At 40.1% G+C, this 21,502-nt stretch overlaps 1 protein-coding gene across 9 annotated transcripts in view; it reads right to left on the bottom strand.

Annotated features, from left to right (window-relative positions):
• MCM9 (minichromosome maintenance 9 homologous recombination repair factor) overlaps positions 1 to 21,208 on the bottom strand; it is a 126,701-nt gene extending 105,493 nt beyond the window's left edge. For 8 of the 9 annotated variants that reach the window (XR_009738426.1, XR_009738427.1, XR_009738428.1 and 5 more), the window contains exons 1-5: positions 20,880 to 21,208; positions 17,921 to 18,238; positions 11,307 to 11,620; positions 10,066 to 10,147; positions 1,326 to 1,526 (exon numbers count right to left, since the gene is read on the bottom strand). Coding sequence is in view for 4 of the 9 variants with exons in the window: in XM_061427456.1 (XP_061283440.1) it covers positions 1,326 to 1,526; positions 10,066 to 10,147; positions 11,307 to 11,620; positions 17,921 to 18,224 (901 nt within the window). In the remaining 5 variants the exon portion in view is untranslated. The remainder of the gene's footprint in view (positions 1 to 1,325; positions 1,527 to 10,065; positions 10,148 to 11,306; positions 11,621 to 17,920; positions 18,239 to 20,879) is intronic. The other variant, XM_061427455.1, reaches the window with a different exon arrangement.
• Between the last annotated feature and the right edge of the window lie 294 nt (positions 21,209 to 21,502).

The following is a 21,502-nucleotide window of genomic DNA, read 5'->3' as shown; positions in this document are numbered from 1 at the left end:
AAATACATATGGTTCATAGAGTCAAAGCACTGAAGAATTGATGCTTTCTAATTGTGCTGGACAAGACTCTTGAATGTCCCCTGGACAGCAAGAAGATCAAATCAGTCAGTCCTAAAGGAAATCAACCCTGAATATTCACTGGAAGGACTGATGTTGAAGCTCCAATACTTTGGCCACCTGATGCAAAGAGCCGACTCACTGGCAAAGACCCTGATGCTGGGAAAGATGGAGGGCAGGAGGAGAAGGGGGCAACAGTGGATGAGATGGTTGGATGGCATCACTGACTTAATGGACATGACTTTGAGCAAACTCTGGGAGATGGTGAAGGACAGGGAAGCCAGGTGTGCTGCAGTCCATGGGGTCGTAAAATCAGAGACGACTTAGGCAAATGAACAACATGATTTGTAAAAGATTTGCTTAATGAAGCTATAATACAGAGACCTTTGGTTATTTCTGTATGGATCAGATAAAAGAATGATTGATAACCACTGTATATGTGTTACACACATAAGCAAAAGAAAAAAAAAATCCCACAAAATAAAAGCCAACTGCTTGTATGTAAAGCAAATGAAAGTCTTATTTTATGGAATGATATCTGTCCAATTCAATACATGATTTAAGATACATAATCACTGTGTATTAGATCTGAGGTGAAGCTTCTCAGAAATAGTCTATTATTGGCTTCCATTTATTTTTCTCAGAAGATGCCTCCAAGAAAGAATGAAAACAGACACTTGAAGATTTAATTGGTGTTTTATATAGTTGGGATTTTTTAATAAAAAATACTCTAGAAACCCAAAGGCTATAATGTTCTCATCTGTGTAATTACATCTTAAGTGTAATTTCTGACTATGAAGTCAGAAATTTTTGCTGTGATGACAAAGATTTTTTGCATCTCTCTTATCATCCTTTTTACCATTCCATATTTTTAAATCTTTTAGGTAAAAGAGTGAAGCTGTCTTAATGATACAAGATGAATCAGAAGAGAAATGATTTTAACAGAATAAAGTTTCATAACAGAATGAGTTTTGCCTGTTTAAGGAGGAACTATAATTGGTAAAGAAGGTAGAAAACTCTGAAACTATTTTGGCCAGATAAGAGACATTAAAATAATAGTTGGAAATGGAAAATCTCTTGGGATTTCCAGTAAGATCACTAAACAGAGAGGATTATGCCAGAAAAGGGCTTTAAACGGAGATTATAGCTAGAGGCACTGGTAAAGCTACTCCCTCAGAACACAGCCACTGATGCACAGCATGTAAATCACCAACATCATGAATGAAATGCCATTAATAAATATCAGCTCCATACCCTTAATCACAAACCTGCAAAAGGATCGCTCTTATAGTGTTCCCAAAAGTCTTCAAATTCCTTTCGGACCTCCTCATCCATGTTGACCCCTGCAGACTCTTCGTTATTTACTTGGATATAATTGGCCTTCAGGACTATCTCCACTTCACAGCGCACATCTTGCTTAAAGGGCTTCCACCGCTGCATTACAACTCCATAAATAGTGATGTCATCACCTGGAAAAAAGCACTGAGTGAATCCAGCAGTAGCATCCTGCCTGCTTGGGCACAAACTCGACAAAGGACCAGAACCAAGAAATCAACCACTACCCCACCAGGGTTTTAGAGTGGTGCACATTCCTCTAGAAACCATTTGGGGCAAAAGAACACAGTGTCCCGATTTATTTATTTATTTTTAATCAGGCACTTGTATTTGCACAGCTAAAAGCTAAAGCCAGCATTTTAATTTTTCTTAATCTGCCATATGACAATCACACCAAATTCTAACCTATCCCTGGGAGAATACTGGATGATATATTCACTGTGATTCTATTGTGTGAAATGTTCATCCTCTCAGAACAGTAACCATGTCGTTCTCATTTAATCAAGAGGTGGGGACTGAGCCAGAAGGATAAAGTGCAGTCTGTCCTTCAATATTCCCAGGGGATTGGTTCCAGAATCAACCTCAGATATCAAAATCCGGGGATGCTCAAGTCCAAATCTGCTGTTCCACATCCGTGGATTCAACCAACCGTGCATCATGTAGTACTCTAGTATATTTACTGTTGAAAAAAACCTGTGTATATGTGGACCCATGCTGTTCAAAGCACTGTTGTTCAAGGGTCAACTGCACAATCAACCGGTGTCGGGAAAGCAGACAATATTGTGATGATGGGTACAATGATACTACTTCTAGTTCGCAGTGTATTCATTTTTACTCAAGTACACTTATTAACGTTCACTCACCTTTTTTGTTTTTTAAAGGACAAAAGAATGAGTGCACCAAGAAATGAATGAATACTTGTTCTATTTCAAAGCTCCTCTCCACAAGCTATGAAAGCAAAAATCCCACTTGATTCTTCTTGATTGGTTCCTTCCCACTTATGGACACTCTCCCATTCTTTTTGTTTTTTTTAATATATATTTATTTTAATTGGAGGCTTATTACTTTACAATATTGTAGTGGTTTTGCCATATATCAACATGAATCCACCACGGGTGTACATGTGTTCCCCATCCTAAACCCCCCTCCCACCTCCCTTCCTCCTTATACCATGCCTCTGGGTCATCCCAGTGCACTAGCTCCGAGCACCCTGTCTCATGCAACGAACCTGGACTGGCGATTCGTTTCACATATGATAATATACATGTTTCAATGTGATTCCCCCAAATCATCCCACCCTCGCCCTCTCCCACAGAGTCCAAAAGACTGTTCTATACATCTGTGTCTCTTTTCTGTCTCGCATATAGGGTCATCATTACCATCTTTCTAAATTCCATATATATGCGTTAGTATACTATATTGGTGTTTTTCTTCCTGGCTTACTTCATTCTGTATAATAGGCTCCAGTTTCATCCACCTCATTAGAACTGATTCAAATGAATTCTTTTTAATGGCTGAGTAATATTCCATTGTGTATACGTACCACATTTTCTTTATCCATTTGTCTGCTGATGGACATCTAGGTTGCTTCCATGTCCTGGCTATTATAAACAGTGCTCCGATGAACATTGGGGTACACGTGTCTCTTTCAATTCTGGTTTCCTCGGTGTGAATGCCCAGCAGTGGGGTTGCTGGGTCATATGGCAGTTCTATTTCCAGTTTTTTAAGGAATCTCCACACTGTTCTCCATAGTGGCTGTACTAGTTTGCATTCCCACCAACAGTGTAAGAGGGTTCCCTTTTCTCCACACCCTCTCCAGCACTTATTGTTTGTAGACTTTTGGATCGCAGCCATTCTGACTGGTGTGAAATGGTACCTCACTGTGGTTTTGATTTGCATTTCTCTGACAATGAGTGATGTTGAGCATCTTTTCATCTGTATGTTAGCCATCTGTATGTCTTCTTTAGAGAAATGTCTATTTAGTTCTTTGGCCCATTTTTTGATTGCGTTGTTCATTTTTCTGGAATTGATCTGCAGGAGTTGCTTATATATTTTTGAGATTAATTATTTGTCATTTGCTTCATTTGCTATTACTTTCTCCCATTCTGAAGGCTGTCTTTTCACCTTGTTTATAGTTTCCTTTGTTGTGCAAAAGCTTTTAAGTTTAATTAGGTCCCATTTTTGCTTTAATTTCCAATACTCTAGGAGGTGGGTCATAGAGGATCCTGCTGTGATTTATGTCGGAGAGTGTTTTGCCTATGTTCTCCTCTAGGAGTTTTATAGTTTCTGGTCTTACGTTTAGATCTTTAATCCATTTTGAGTTTGTTTTTGTGCATGGTGTTAGAAAGTGTTCTAGTTTCATTCTTTTACAAGTGGTTGACCAGTTTTCCCAGCACCATTTGTTAAAGAGATTTTCTTTTCTCCACTGTATATTCTTGTCTCCTTTGTCGAAGACAAGGTGTCCAAAGGTGCGTGGATTTATCTCTGGGCTTTCTATTTTGTTCCATTGATATATATTTCTGTCTTTGTGCCAGTACCATACTGTCTTGATGACTGTGGCTTTGTAGTACAGCCTGAAGTCAGGCAGGTTGATTCCACCAGTTCCATTCTTCTTTCTCAAGATAGCTTTGGCTACTTGAGGTTTTTTGTATTTCCATACAAGTTGTGAAATTATTTGTTCCAGTTCTGTGAAAAATACCATTGGTAGCTTGATAGGGATGGCACTGAATCGATAGACTGCTTTGGGTAGTATACTCATTTTCACTATATTGATTCTTCCAATCCATGAACATGGTATATTTCTCCATCTATTAGTATCCTCTTTGATTTCTTTCATCAGTGTTTTATAGTTTTCTATATATAGGTCTTTTGTTTCTTTAGGTAGATATATTCCTAAGTATTTAATTATTTTCGTTGCAATGGTGAATGGAATTGTTTCCTTAATTTCTCTGTTTTCTCATTATTAGTGTATAGGAATGCAAGAGATTTCTGTGTGTTAAATTTTATATCCTGCAACTATACTATATTCATTGATTAGCTCTAGTTATTTTCTGGTGGAGTCTTTAGGGTTTTCTATGTAGAGGATCATGTCATCTGCAAACAGTGAGAGTTTTACTTCCTCTTTTCCAATCTGGATTCCTTTTATTTCTTTTTCTGCTCTGATTGCTATGTTGAATAGCAGTGGTGAGAGTGGGCACTGTTGTCTTGTTCCTGACTTTAGGGGAAATGCTTTCAGTTTTTCACCATTGAGGATAATGTTTGCTGTGGGTTTGTCATATACAGCTTTTACTATGTTGAGGTATGTTCCTTCTATTCCTGCTTTCTGTAGGGTTTTTATCATAAATGGATGTTGAATTTTGCCAAAGGCTTTCTCTGCATCTATTGAGATAATCATATGGTTTTTATCTTTCAATTTGTTAATGTGGTGTATTACGTTGATTGATTTGCAGGTATTGAAGAATCCTTGCATCCCTGGGATAAAGCCCACTTGGTCATGATGTATGATCTTTTTAATATGTTGTTGGATTCTGTTTGCTAGAATTTTGTTAAGGATTTTTGCATCTATGTTCATCAGTGATATTGGCCTGTAGTTTTCTTTTTCTGTGGCATCTTTGTCAGGTTTTGGTATTAGGGTGATGGTGGCCTCATAGAATGAGTTTGGAAGTTTACCTTCCTCTGCAATTTTCTGGAAGAGTTTGAGTAGGACAGGTGTTAGCTCTTCTCTAAATTTTTGGTAGAATTCAGCTGTGAAGCCGTCTGGACCTGGGCTTTTTTTTGCTGGAAGATTTGATTACAGTTTCAATTTCTGTGCTTGTGCCTGGTCTGCTAAGATTTTCTGTTTCTTCCTGGTTCAGTTTTGGAAAGTTGTACTTTTCTAAGAATTTGTCCATTTCTTCCAGGTTGTCCATTTTATTGGCATATAATTGCTGATCATAGTCTCTTATGATCCTTTGTATTTCTGTGTTGTCTGTTGTGATCTCTCCATTTTCATTTCTAATTTTGTTGATCTGATTCTTCTCCCTTTGTTTCTTGATGAGTCTGGCTAATGGTTTGTCAATTTTATTTATCTTCTCAAAGAACCAGCTTTTGGCTTTGTTGATTTTTGCTATGGTCTCTTTTGTTTCTTTTGCATTTATTTCTGCCCTGATTTTTAAGATTTCTCTCCTACTAACCCTGGGGTTCTTCATTTCTTCCTTTTCTAGTTGCTTTAGGTGTAGAGTTGGGTTATTTATTTGACTTTTTTCTCGTTTCTTGAGGTAAGCCTGTATTGCTATGAACCTTCCCCTTAGCACTGCTTTTACAGTGTCCCAGACATGGAACAATAGACTGGTTCGAAATAGGAAAAGGAGTAGGTCAAGGCTGTATATTGTCACCCTGCTTATTGAACTTATATGCAGAGTACATCATGAGAAACACTGGGCTGGAGGAAGCACAGGCTGGAATCAAGATTGCCAGGAGAAAGATCAATAACCTCAGATACGCAGATGACACTACCCTTGTGGCAGAAAGTGAAGAACTAGAGAGCCTCTTGATGAAAGTGAAAGAGGAGAGTAAAAAAGTTGACTTAAAACTCAATATTCAGAAAACGGAGATCATGGCATCTGGTCCCATCACTTCATGGCAAATAGATGGGGAAACAGTGGAAACAGTGGCTGATTTTAATTTTCTGGGCTCCAAAATCACTGCAGATGGTGACTGCAGCCATGAAATTAAAAGACACTTACTCCTTGGAAGGAAAGTTATGACCAACCTAGACAGCATATTCAAAAGCAGAGACATTACTTTGCCAACAAAGGTCCGTCTAGTCAAGGCTATGGTTTTTCCAGTGTCATGTATGGATGTGAGAGTTGGACTATAAAGAAAGCTGAGCACTGAAGAATTGATTATTTTGAACTGTGGGGTTGGAGAAGACTCTTGAGAGTCCCTTGGACTGTAAGGGGATCCAACCAGTCCATCCTAAAGGAGATCAGTCCTGGGAATTCATTGGAAGGACTGATGTTGAAGCTGAAAGTCCAATACTTTGGCCACCTGATGCGGAGAGCTGACTCATTTGAAAAGACCCTGATGCTGGGAAAGATTGAGGGCAGGAGGAGAAGGGGACAATGGAGGATGAGATGGTTGGATGGCATCACAGACTCAATGGATATGGGTTTGGGTGAACTCCAGGAGTTGGTGATGGACAGGGAGGCCTGGTGTGCTGTGGTTCATGGGGTCTCAAAGAGTTGGACACGACTGAGCAACTGAACTGAATAGGTTTTGGGTTGTTGTGTTTTCATTTTCATTCATTTCTACACATATTTTGATTTCTTTTTTGATTTCTTCTGTGATTTGTTGGTTATTCAGCAGTGTGTTGTTCAGCCATTCTTGATTAATGAGTAGAATATTAAACTTTTACAGGTTTTTCCTAAGAGGCCTTGGATAGTTTATAGGAATATTCTCCAAATACCGACATATTTTTAATCATTACATACAATTCAGTAAACCAATTAAGAAGTATAGGTGATTGTTTGGCATTCAATATTTTGGTGCTAGAGAAAAGGGGGCCAAAAGAAAAAAAAAGATATAATCCTAGTCCCCAAGATTTCAATCTTGTTGCACATAGGATGCTGGAAATACCTTAAACCAATACTGGAATTTATACTTTGCAGTATAAACTTAACTGGCAAGTCTTCATTTCCAAGCCTGTATCAAACATTAATTTTTGATATTTGTTGATGCAAAATGCCTTTCACTCTCTAAACATAAATGTGTGATGTGTAACCTGGAGTGCTTTGCTTTCTTAAAGAGAAGTCTTCTGTGAATGCTGTTAATGGAACTGGTGGTAGCAATTCACCGAATAGAAGGCATATTTCTAGCCTCAGGCAACTTGATAGTAAATGGTGACAAAGACATTAAATAAGTTCTTCATACACTTTCAAGATCCTTCCTAAACCACTGCTGGATGGTTTTCAAATCCCATCAGGAAGAGTGATCATTTCCTATATTGACTGTGCCCAATTTTTTTTTAGATGAACATAACCAGGGCAACATTATATGAACACTTTGATGAGTTCTCTACTATGGTCATTTAAATGGGTCATTTTATAGATGCTGTTTCTCTATTAAGTTAAATGAGAAACTTATGTTTCAGATATTGTACCCACTAGAAATACCATGACTCCACTAAGCGGCAACAATGTGTAAAATGTGGAGTACTCCAACTGTGAGGTTTATGAGATAGTCCAAAGCAATAAATACTCATTTGAAACTTATGTGATTTTCTACAGTAAATGTTATTGAAAACAATAATACTTTCAGGAAACTACAATTCTCGCTTTACACAATCCCATCTGTCTGTGCCCCTCTCTCTTCTGCAGCATATTTAGCACTGCAACCACCCATGGTCAGACCTATCTGATCTGCCTCACTGACAGTTATCAGTATATAACCTCCAACTTCACGACTCTGCAATGTCAGACTGGGGTTCCTTAACTAGACTGTGAATTCCCAAAGGGCAATGATTATGCTACTTATGTCTTCTGATTCTCAAAAAGGTTTGTAGCAGTGGATAAATGAAAAAATAGCTGTTGACAGACTGCTGCCAGCCATTCTTTATTTTAAGTGACATGTGAAAGAAAAATACCTTAAGATTTTTTTTTTTAAGTGCAGAAAGAATTCAGTTCAGACCAACTGGATGAAAACATCTTAATCTCTATCAAAGGACATTTTCATGTTCTAGCTAAGCTCATACAAGCACTGCTTTGCTGATCCAGATATTAAAAATTCTGGTTAAAATCAAGAGTCTTCTATGAACAAGGTACTCTGACATAGCCTTGTCCATTTAGTAGGCAATCCCTGATCAAACCTATTATTTACTTAAAATATTGTTTGGAGAACTATAAATTGTTACTATATTTGATATAAATATCAAAGTATGAGTTGGTGATTCTTGGTGGAAGGGGAAAGCCTTTTGACAAAGAATTATTCTTCACTGTAGATACTAAACTCTTTGTTTTCATAGAGCCTTTGCCTCATCATTTTAATGAAATGCCAGCTCAGTAAATATTTTTTAAATAAGGCATTTGGAGAAGTCAAGGGTTAATAAAAGGGAAATGATGGAATTTAGAGGAATGAAACATTCTTGATTTGTCCAAGTAGGGGAGCACTGGGATACGAAATAAGAGATCAAACATACCTGTTACGCCTCAGGGGACACACAGGTACTATTTGTCTTTTATAGAGATTAAGGTCTTTTATGTGAGGGCAGGAATATTTAAAGCAGGACATGTTGAAATAAATTGAAAGGCAGTCATCAATAATAATCATTTCCATTTTCTGACGAACTTCAATTCAAATTAAATGTTAAGTGAAAATTAACTAGTGAAAATAGCCAGTGAAAATCAGTAAGCAAACATATAGAACCAAGTTTTTAAGGTTTTTGGAATAAGAAAAACAGAAAGGTTAAGCTCTCATGGGCAAGTCGGGTTCTTCATCTATTAAACAAACAGCTAGACTAGATCGCTGAGCTCCAGCCCAGCTTCTTCCCTCTATCACCTCCCACCTCATGCCAGTATCTGTTCTCAAGTTCCCCACACTCACTTGCAGTTGATCTCAGGAAAATGAAACGTGGTTTTTCCTAATCAATACTTTTGTTGTTGTTGTTTAGTCACTAAGTCATGTCTTGACTCTTTTGGAACCCCATGGACTGTAGCATGTAAGGCTCATCTGTCCATGGGATTTCCCAGGCAAGAATACAGGAGTGGGTTGCCATTTCCGTCTCCAGGGGATCTGCCTGACCCAGGGATCGAACACACATCTCCTGATTGGCAGGTGGATTCTTTACAACTGTGCCACCTGGGAAGCCCAATCAATACTTTCAGTTCAGTCGCTCAGTTGTGTCCGACTCTTTGTGACCCCATGAATCGCAGCACCGCAGGCCTCCCTGTCCATCACCAACTCCCGGAGTTTACTCAGACTCATGTCCATTGAGTCGGTGATGCCATCCAGCCATCTCATCCTCTGTCGTCCCCTTCTCCTCCTGCCCCCAATCCCTCCCAGCATCAGGGTCTTTTCCAATGAGTCAACTCTTCGCATGAAGTGGCCAAAGTATTGGAGTTTCAGCCTTAGCCTCAGTCTTTCCAGTGAACACTCAGGACTGATCTCCTTCAGAATGGACTGGTTGGATCTCCTTGCAGTCCAAGGGACTCTCAAGAGTCTTCTCCAACACCACAGTTCAAAAGCATGAAATATAAATAACCTCAGATATGCAGATGACACCACCCTTGTGGCAGAAAGTGAAGAGGAACTCAAGAGCCTCTTGATGAAAGTGAAAGTGGAGAGTGAAAAAGTTGGCCTAAAGCTCAACATTCAGAAAACTAAGGTCATGGCATCTGGTCCCATCACTACATGGCAAATAGATGGGGAAACAGTGGAAACAGTGTCAGACTTTATTTTTGGGGGCTCCAAAATCACTGCAGATGGTGACTGCAGCCATGAAATTAAAAGACACTCACTCCTTGGAAGGAAGATTATGACCAACCTAGATAGCCTATTGAAAAGTAGAGACATTACTTTGCCAACAAAGGTCCGTCTAGTCAAGGCTATGGTTTTTCTAGTGGTCATGTATGGATGTGAGAGTTGGACTGTGAAGAAAGCTGAGACCTACTATATAAGTTAACAAAAGTTCATTCTTACCAGATTTGCAACTGTCTACTAAATCATCTTCCAGGATAACCTGCATCGATCGTGGAATACTTCCAACAGATAGCCTTTGAACCTAGCAAGGAAAAGAAAGCGGATACTGAGTACATGTAGATATATACTAAATATTCAGAAGCCTAGCAGTTCTTGACATTACTGTCTGTTTCTCTGGTATTATCATGCAATTTAATTATGATGGGGATTTAAGGAATTTTCTTGAAACTTGTGCCTACTATCAGTTGAAGAATTTACTAAAACTAAACTAAAATAAAAACATCCAGATGGAAATAGCTCAAAGCATAATCAACCTGGGGGGTGGTCAAAATAAAACATGCTCCAGCTACTAAACACAATAATAAAGTTACTTAACCAGAAAAGAGAGGCAGTTCTACCCTGATCTCTATTCATAAGACCTGGGACAAATCACTCAGTTCTTTTGATTATTCGTTAGAGAACTCTAGCTTTATTCTTATTATATGTGTGCCTTATTACTTCCTTTATAGAAGACTAATCTCTCAGGTTCCCTTGCAGCTAAGTGTGGTCATATGACTAAGTTCTGACCAATGAGACACAAGCAAACTTGTTGCAGAAGACTTTGAGGGAGACAGCTTAAATGGATACTTGGTTTAGATGACAGGTGCTTTTGCTTCCTTTTTCCTATTCCTTGACTGGGATACAGATGTTACAGAATTGTAGCCACCATCCTGAACCACTGACCACTATAAGAATAGAAGCCATTTATTAAGAATGGTGTAGAAAGACAGAAGGGGTCTGAGTCTTTGACACTGAATAAAGCCTTTGTGTTTAAGCTGCAAGTAAAGGAAACTAAGGCTCATGCACACATGTTTAAAATGTTTATGTATACCTCATTTGGCACAGCATGTAAATTGTACCTAAACCCTAAATCCTGCCCACTCCAGTGTTTAACCACCAATTAAACCCATTTAATTTTTTCCTATCACTTAGGTAAACTTCTTAAAAATTCACGTTTTCAATTTAAAATAATTATTAAGTCACTTCATAACCTTCCTGCCAATGCTCACTATAAAAAGATGACCATTTTATGGTCTCTAAATTCTATACTCTATGAGAAAAAAATGTCATGCTTGATCTTATACTAGGTGATGACGCAAATACCATATATAATCTGTTACATGTTCCCGAGTCCTGGCAGTTTACCCAAAGCTGAAAAACACTTTTACAAATTTATTTTTCTCATGAATTTGATCATTTACCTGTTCCTGAATTTTGATTTCCTGATAATCTCTACACCTGGTTGGAGATGACAAGTCTGAGAGGCAAGTGAATTTTGAAGAATCACAGTTCTCCAAGCTGGGACATGAGGATGGCCGGAAGAAAGCATAATACTGCTCAAAGTCAGCCTGGACCACAAATACATGCTTGCACTTGTTACACATGTAATCCCGCTCAAACTCCAGGATCTTCACCAGACTTGTTCGAATTACTGTCCCCGTGACAGACAAGAAGTGTCCCACATCCTTGGTTTTAGGGATGTGCTCCCTCACCAGCTCAGGACAAACAGGCAATCCTGATGGAGAAACAAAACAAAAACACATCAACTTATATCTTGAGATATGATTCCATGCAATATATTTTTCTCGTATTTCCTAAAGGAGTATAATTTCAGGAAAAAAGAAAAAACTTCTGTGTTTTACTTAAGAAAAAGGTCAAATCAACTCAATTAAGAAAATAGAAAAGACACAACAGTCAGAATGGCCATCATCAAAAAGTGTACAAATGATAAATGCTGGAGAGGGTATGGAGAGAAGAAAACCCTCCTACACTATTGATGGTGATGTAAATTGGCAGAGTCACTATGGAGAACAGTATGGAGATTCCTTAAAAAACTAAAAATACAGCTTCCATATGTTCCAGAAATCCCATTCCTGGGAGGAAAAACATGGTTGGCAAGAATACATGCATCCCAATGTAAACTGCAGTGCTGTTTACAACAGCCAAGACATGGAAGCAACCTAAATGTCCATCGACAGAGGAATGGATAAAAAAGATGTAGTACATATATACAATGGGATATTACTCAGCCATTAAAAAGAATGAAATAATGCCATTTGCAGCAATATGAATGGACCTAGAGACTGTCATACGGAGTGAAGGAAGTCAGACAGGAGGAGAAATATCATATGATATCCCTTATATGTGAAATCTAAAAAGAAATGATACAAATGAATTTACTTACAGAAGAGTAAGAAAGTAAGAAAGAGACTCACAGACTCAGAGAACAAACCTATAGTTGCCATGGGAGTAGAGGGAAGGATGAGAGGAAGGGTTAGGGAGTTTGGGATAGACAGATACACAGTGCCATATTTAAAATAGATAATCAACAAAGACCTACTGTATAGCACATGGAAATTTGCTCAATGTTATGTGGCAACCTGGTTGAAAGCGGAGTTTGAGGGAGAGTGGATACATGTATATGTATGGCTGAGTCCCTTTGTTGATAGTTTCCCTGAAACTATCACAACATTGTTAATTGGCTATACCTCAGTAAAAAAAAAATAGAATAAGATGCAGCACATATACTTTAATACAATGGAATATTACTCAGCCATTAAAACAAATGAAATAAAGCCATTTACAACAACATGGATGAACCTGGAGATTATCATAGTAAGTGAAATAAGTCAGATAGAGGAAGACAAATATCATATGATACTGCTTACATGTGAAATCGAAAAACCAACAAAATGATGCACACACTACTGTATTTAAAATAGATAACCAGTAAGGACCCACTGCATAGCACAGGGAACTCTGCTCAATATTCTGTAATAACCTAAATGGGAAAGGAACTAGAAAAAGAACAGATAATGTGTATGTGTAATTGAATCGCTCTGTTGTATGGCTGAAACTAACACAACATTGTTAATCAACTATGCTCCAATATATAATAAAATTTTTTAAAAAAATAGAAAAGAATTATTCCAAATAACAATTGTCAGTGGACTCTCTTTAAAAGTATGGATGATAAAATAACCTGGATTTTAAAAAGAACTGATCCTCTTAAGAGGGCTATCTGTTAAGTAGAATGTAAATACAGTATATTACATTCTATCTCAGTAAAAATGTAAATAGAGTATATAAATTTAACCTTACTCAATGACAAATACACTGCCACACACCACACATAAAATCAGTTGATGACTCTGATAACAATTGTGGTTCTGATAACCACAAAGCTAAGTGATAAAGAAATGGCAGTGGAATGACCAAAGGCTAGTGCTTTCTCTAGTTAGGTTTAGGATTTATTAATACATAAATCTGACAGTGTTTTCAAGCCTTGTAACTTGCCCTCTCTAGTCTTGCCTTTCTCATGACTTCCAATCTCCTAGTCCAGACAAAAAGCGTGAATATCTGCAAATCATGGTACCTCTGCAGCTTTCCTACGCTACTTTGGAGAACTCTCCCCAGTTCACTCAGCAAGGTAGAGTACATTCAGATTTATCCTTCTGCAAGAAAACCTAAGTCGAGGCTAGCACCCTCACATGTACAAAAATAGAAGCGCTAAACAAAATGGTAAAATGAATGCACTAATGCATAGAAGATGTCCTTTATATCTGGAGGAAACTTCTGCCAGGAAGAGTGTAAAAGAAGGTACTCCTGGAGTCCAGAGACACCTTCCTTTCCTTGCAAGTGATGATCTAGCCCTGGGCATGCTGGGTCATGACAAGACTATGCAATACTGGTTTTACTTCGATCAGCATGAGGAATTGTGCTAGAGAGATATTCCACACTCAGGAAGAAAGCAGGTGGGAGGTGAAGAGTTTTAGCCTCAACCACAAGGGTCCCTCCCTCTTATGCTCACCAACCCTCTCTGTGTTCCTCCTGCAGTGCCAGGGTGAGTGAATTCCCTGCTGTCCAGACCGCCAAGGGGCCTGTGGCTAAATGCAATTATAGCATCTCTAATGAAAAAAACTAAGTAAACAATTACAACCGACTTTTCTAAGAAAATCAGCTTTTCATAATCTTCTACACTTTAACAATACAGGACAATATGACATCTTAATGTTATCTCACTGAATGGAATCATGTATGTGATACATGTGAAAATAAACTTTTTTTTTTAGAATCAAACAAATTAGTCTGGAACATGATATTACCATTAAGTGATTTATTTTTTATTCTAAAGTAACTGCATTATTTTAAGAAAAGGGTAGTAGAGGTGAGTATATTTTTGGATCTTCACACTGTTTCATATTATTGCAATTTTTAAGCAAATTTATAATATGAAGATAGAGCTAAAAGTAACAGCAAAACTGACCACAAAAATCAAAACCTTAGAACTAAAAAAGAGTAAGGGATGATAGAAATGTCAATTTATTTTAATCTTTTTGTCTTACTATATGTTACTAAGTGTACTCTTCAACTTATCCCAGTAAAGCAGGAGGTACATCAGAAATTAAGCCACCATTAACACTAAACAACAAAAACTCTATCATTCTCTGACTCATTTAACGAGAGAAATTAAATTATTACTTAAAACAGAGACACATCCAGATCTGTGTTAGAGGTTATGTCCAGATCAATTACTTCAGGAGAAGGCAATGGCATCCCACTCCAGTACTCTTGCCTGGAAAATCCCATGGATGGAGGAGCCTGGGGGGCTGCAGTCCATGGGGTCGCCAAGAGTCGGACACTACTGAGCGACTTCACTTTCACTTTTACTTTCATGCATTGGAGAAGGAAATGGCAACCCACTCCAGTGTTCTTGCCTGGAGAATCCCAGGGACGGGGGAGCCTGGTGTCTGCCGTCTATGGGGTTGCACAGAGTCAGACACAACTGAAGCGACTTAGCAGCAGCAACTTAGCAGCAATTACTTCAAGCCCGTGGTTGCGGGCAGGCAGTCCCTGGAAATCAGCATCAGCCTCAGAGCTTTCGAGAAATGCAGATTCTTGGGCAAGAGGTCAGATCTCTTCCATGAATAACTCTGGGGGTGGGGCCCAGCAATCAGCACTTTAACAAGTCCTACAGGTGATTCTGATGCCCATTAATGTTTGAGAAACAGTACTTGAAATAACATGTGAGGGGCTTCCCTGAGGGCTCACTGGTAAGGAATCTGCCTGCCAATGCAGGAGACATGAGTTCGATCCCTGATCCTAGAGGATACCACCTGCCAGGGAGCAACTTAAGCCTACGCGCCACAACTACTGAGCCTGTGCTCTAGAGCCCGTGCTCCACAAGAGAAGCCACTGCAGTGGGAAGCCTGTGCAACACAGCTGCAGAGTCGCAGCCACTCTCTGCAACTAGAGAAAAGCCTGCACAGCTTCGAAGACCCAGGACAGCCAAAAATAAATAAATAAATAATGTTTTAAAAAAACCCATGTGAGTGCTATTTTTTTCTCACTTTGATGCTGTTTATTTGAATACCTTTCATCAAAACCACTGCGAATAGCAAGTAAATTTTCTGTGTCTATGCTCAGTCACTCAGTCGTGTCTGACTGTTTGTGACCCCATGGACTGCAGCCTGCCAGGCTCCTCTGCCCATGGAGTTTTCCAGGCAAGGATACTGGAGTAGGTTGCCATTTCCTACTCTAGGGGATGTTCCCGATCCAGGAATCAAGCTTGCGTCTCCTGCACTGGCAGGCGATTCTTTACCACTGCACCACCTGGGAAGCCCAAGTAAACTTCAGACCAATAACAATCCCAGAAGACAAAGAGCAATGCATATTCTAGAAAAACAAGCCAGAAAAACGTGTTATGTTCCTAAGGAGACGGAGCCACAGAGACATCCTGTGTGTGTGTGTTCAGTCACTCAGTCGTATCCAACTCTATGAGACCCCGTGGATGGTAGCCCACCAGACTCCTCTGTCCCTGGGATTTACACCTGGCGAGAATACTAGAGTGGGTTGCCATTTCCTCCTCCAGGGAATCTTCCAGACCCAGAGATCGAACCCATGTTTCCCACATCTCCTGCATTGGCAGGTGGATTCTCTACCACTGAGCCACTGGGGAAGCCCACAGAGGCATCCTGGGTTTTACTAATTCAATGCCTTGCCCGAGTCCAAAATGGAGGTGCAATATACCTAAAACCAGACCATTCCCACTCCTGGTTCATTCTGCCTGGGACACCCGCATCCCTCCCTGATCTCATCTTCTAGTCTAGAATCCTTGGGTGAATCATCTAGGACAATTCACTCCCTGCTCAGCGAGCTAATATATCTTCTAAATATCTTCAGTGACACATGTGTCACATAAGTAAAGATGCCAGTGAGTGCCTTTACAATTATGTTCAATACGTACATATGCATGGATCTGTGGGCATACATACATAAATTGGGAAATAAATTTGACTATACAGCTGTCTCCCTTATAGCCTTGAAGCTCTTTAGATGAGGGACTATACCATGTGCATTTTGGTTTCCCAAGGGTCTAGCAAATCCCCACATGGGATATGTTTGTAGAATGATGTTATTTTGGTAGTAATATAATTCGCAAGTCACTTTCTCAGAGGATAATGAAGAAACGGGCTAAATTCACCTGAAACCAATAGGATCACTTAGGCAGACAGAATTTTAGTATTTAAACTGAGCATTGAAAAGTGTCTAAACATAAAGACAGCCTAAAGTCATTTCTTAAATACCATTTCAATAACATCAACTAAAGTCCCTTTTAACAACCATTCTGAAACATAAGAACAGAACATTTTTTCTTGATCCTAGCAAGATATTACCTAGTATCTGATACATAAAGATTAATAATATTCATAATTTTATTCCAGTAAGTGTAACTGCAGGTACTATTTTTTCACCTAAATCAAGTATCTGGTATTTTTTTGAATTTTAATTTATCTCCAAGGAATTCTATAGGGACTCCTAATCTTTCTGAAATCACAGCATTCATTTTTGGGTTTTTTTTTTTTTTTCCTTTTTTTTTGGCCAGGCAGCATTTGGGATCTTAGTTCCCTGACCAGGGATCGAACCTGCATCCCCTGTATTGGAAGCACAGAGTCTTAACCACTGGACCACTAGGGAAGTCCCACAGTAATCGATTTTGTTATTTATAAATCCCCATCTTTCTGAAATGTAGTAAATACTTATTTTCAAACAAAATGGCACATCTGTTCTCTAATCCTAGATTGCAGGAATTCAAAGACATAGCTTTAACACTACAAGTTGCTAATTGCTCCACTGCAATTTCTTTAAACTTAAGAGGCTTTGTCTGTTATTCATTCCAAAAAAGTTACTGAGGGCCTGATAGGTGCCCAGCACAATGCTAATCTTGATATATAAAAATAATGAATTTTATCACTGGGTAGCATCTACCAAATTTTTTTATTCTTTGAATTACCTATACTTTTATTGTCAGTAGTCACCAAAGCTCAGAAAGCTGTATTAGTTTTATACACACATACATATGTGTATATATGCACACAAATATTCTCCCTCCTCTCAGTTGGTATGGCTAGTAGCCAGCCTAGCCTTCCAAATGTCCAGAGAAACAGTATAGAATCATGATTCTTCTCCAAAAGTGACCATCAATTACACAATGGATATGTTTTTAAGTATGGTGGCTTAGTTGCTAAATTGTGTCTGACTCTTGTGACCCCGTAGACAGTAGCCCTCCAGGCTTCTCTATCCATGGGATTTTCCCAAGCAGGAATACTGGAGTGAGTTGCCATTTCCTTCTCTAGGGGATCTTTCTGACCTGGAGATGAAACCTGGGTCTTCTGCATTGCAGGTTGATTCTTTACTATCTGAGTCACCTGGAAAGCCCATTTTAAGTATAAAAATCTATTATTAGTGCTTGAACTCAATATATGTTGGGATTTCTCAAAATCTTCCTAAAAAACAATATGGCAGTAAAATTCACCTGATATCCTGGCATGAAGATTCTGCTTCATGGAGAGACCTTCAGGTTGAGAAAGGGACTGGAGAATCGTCAAGGCTGATCTTCTCAGTGCATTATCAAAAATAGTTAGCACTTCATTAGGGAAGGCATTGAAATATTCCCCAATTTCCATGTTGGTCTCAAAAAGGGTCATGGCATTAACCACAACTGGGTAATGAGCATCTTCATCTCTTTCCTTCAAGATGAGAAGTATGTCGTTCTTATGGTACTCCGAAACATAGGACTCAAACACTTGACCAACCAATGTAACTTGATCGCTATTCATCTTGATCTAGGTAACTAAAGAAAGAGAAAGGACTGTGTTATACCTTTGCTTTTCTAGACTTATATACTAGTTTACAAAAAAGACTGTTTGGCTGTAAATCATTCTGACTTTGCGCCAGACTCTAATTTGATCTGAATTATCTGTTATAGTCACTTGCCTGGAAAATTCCATGGACAGAGGATCCTGGTGGACTACAGTCCGTGGTGTCACAAAGAGTTGGACATGACTTAGCAACTGAGCACGATTATTAAGCACATAAAATCTTAAATGCCAGTCTTTTGGTTTAAGTTCCTCCTAGTAGAGTTCTTTGCAAGCATCCTGGTTCCAGGTTTTATTCACATAAAAAACATTTTTCTCTCTCTCCCTGGCAAACCTAGTCTCACACACACACACACACACACACACACACACACACACTCATTTGTATTCTGCTACATACTACTATTCAGACCAGTAGCAATTCTGACTTAAGGAGTTAATAAATTGGCTTTAGAAATTTACATTTGGAGATGAAAGTGTTCCTCTTTTCTTTTTCTAACCTCAGAAAACTATTGTTGTTTTAGTCTTTAAGTCATGTCTGACTTTTTGAGACTCCATGGACTGTAGCCCATCAGGCTCCTCTGTCCCTGGGATTTTCCAAGCAAGAATACTGGAGTGGGTTGCCATTTCCTTCTCCAAGGGATCTTCCCAACCCAGGGATCAAACCCAAGTTTTCCATGTCTCTTGCATTGGCAGGTGGATTCTTAACCACTGAGCCTCCTAGGAAGCTCCACACTAGAAATCAGCTGGCAGGAAAAAATGGCTTCTTAAAAATAATTTTACTTCTTAGCCACTTTGTTCTTTCAGTGCTTATGACTGGAAGGGGTTCAGCTGGCTTCAGCAAAAATAGTTGTGAAAAGTATAAAAAAAAAAACTAGGAAATTAAATTGAGGAAAGGAAACTCTCTAAATGAGAAATCACTATGATTAAAAGTAAATATATTACATTTTAATTTATATCTACAGATTAAAAAGGGCCTGCTGCTATTCTATTTTCATGAATATATGCAGATAACATGTACAAGGCACTATTCTGGGAAATGAAAAAAGCACAATAAAAGGTCCTCTATGCCTCAGATAACCAAAGAACAGATCAAATGAAGTGATGTTCTAACAGTGGTAAAAATGCAATACAAATGGGAGCACAAAAGAGACAAGAATTAAATATAAATGGAGTGACAACCCCAGACGTGCCAAAGGACAGTTACAAATAAACTGCCCAAATTGATCATTTAAGAAATTCACATTTGGTTTGGAAACAGACCACTGGAGGACAAATGTCCTTTGACTTATTTCATTCAATCAACATCTGTTGTTCTAGAAATAGATGAAAGAAGACTGTTATGACATTCACGGTTTAGCATCCTAAATATGTGTTACATGTGCTACTAGCAATATTTTGCTTTCTCTGGGAAGCTACTCGAAGGTATGAAAGGAGTAAGGGGTAGTATACCACAGTTATGTCAAGAATCCTGACACTTACAGGATGCCAATGTGAGATTAAGAGATGTATAGGCCACTACACTGATAAGTATTTTGTGTGGGGTAGGTATACATTCAGCTAAGAGTAAAGAAGAAAAAGCACTTGGGAAAGAACAACTAATCATACAGTATTTTCATCATTTGGCCTTTGCTGGAAAAACAAAACAAAACAAAACTGGGACTCTTAGAGTGGCTATAAGATAAGGTCTCAGTTCAGTTCAGTCTCTCAGTCATGTCCAGACTCTTTGCAACCCCACAGACTGCAGCATGCCAGGCTTCCCTGTCCATCACCAACTCCAGCAGCTTGCTCAAACTCATGTCCATCGAATCAGTGATGCCATCCAACCATCTCATCCTCTGTTGTCCCTTTAGATAACCTCTAAGATTCTATAAATGCATATTAAATTTGGAGCCAAAAACTTAGCAACTTAAAAGGCAGTTTCACATAAGGCTGGAAGGGGGTAGTCTCAGAATTCATGGTTCATATTAAGATCAGTTTAAATTTCGCCTAGTCTTTTTGAAACAGCATCACTAAAAAAAAAAAGCATTCACTTTCAATATCTGGGCACAACTGACTAAGCAGCTTGCTAACCCTAGAAACATGCTCACCCATACTTGAGCAGCGTTTTACAACTTTCAAGTTCCTTTTCCTTTTTCTTATGGAATACTTGAAGACAAATAAAGCCAGGTTGTGCTACTTTATTCTCTTAAGTAAATCGCCAACAAGAAAAACCCAGGAGGATGCATAAGCTGTAACTTCCAGCTGGGTCCCTGGGAATCACAGCCCGCACACCCGCCGCACCGCCCCTCCGGGGGCCACGCCCCTGCACCCTAAGATCCGCCCTCTTTGGCACCGCCCCCTTCCCGCCCCCCAGCTTCAGCTCTCCGCCTCCTCCCCGCGGGCGCTCCGCAAACGTGGAGCCAAGTTGTGCCCGGAGAACAGCTTTCCACACTTCCGTCTCTGGACACTGCCCGTGCCCGACAACAACACTTCCTAGGCTCGGCTGCGGGCAGCCGCGTCGCCGGCCCAGGCCCGAAGTTGAATAGTTTTGGAATTAACCAGGTGTGGGCAAGACTTGGGACCCTCTGCGGGAGAAATAAAGAATGGTGAAACGAAGCTGCGGCTTTCACTTACTGGCGGTTACGCGGTGTCAGAAGTCACCGGGGGCTGCTCCCGACGCTGAGGGACACGAAGGGCTCAGGCCAGGCGGCGGGGTAGTGCGCGGGGCCCGCGAGGCGGGAGGAGGCCCCGGGTGGAGGCGGGGCGGGTGGCGCGCGCGGGGCCGCTGGAGGCGCCGTCGGCCCCGGGGACGCGCAGGCACCCGCGGGTCCGCCTGGCGCCCGGGCGAGATAGGCGCCACGCGGGCGGCTTGATCGGGCCCGCGCTCCCGAGGGACGCCGGGCCGCGCACTGCCTCAAGTTGGCGGTTCAGGTGCCTCTTCCGGGTGGAGGAGCGGGCGAGCGGGCGCGCGCCCCGCGGAGCGCTGCCGGACGAGAGAGGCGGGGCGGGGCGGGGCTGGGTGGGAGGAGCGAGGCGGGTCCCGGCCAGGGCGCCAGGAGCCCCGGGGCGGGCTAGACTGAGCGGTAGGCGGTGGCTCTTAGGTTTTGCACGCGCTGGGCTTTCCTTCTTGTCTTAAGACCTCTGCCAGACCCAAAGCCGCCAAGATTTTTCTGTTTTCTTCCACAAGTTTTAGAATGAAGGTTTTAAATTTAGGTTTATGATTAATTTTGAGCTGATTTTTGGATATGCTGCAAAAT

The sequence above is a fragment of the Bos javanicus genome, chromosome 9 (assembly GCF_032452875.1).
Source record: "Bos javanicus breed banteng chromosome 9, ARS-OSU_banteng_1.0, whole genome shotgun sequence".
Lineage (NCBI taxonomy): Eukaryota > Metazoa > Chordata > Mammalia > Artiodactyla > Bovidae > Bos > Bos javanicus.
Note: the sequence above shows the minus strand (reverse complement) of the source record. Positions and strands in the feature narration are given on the sequence as shown.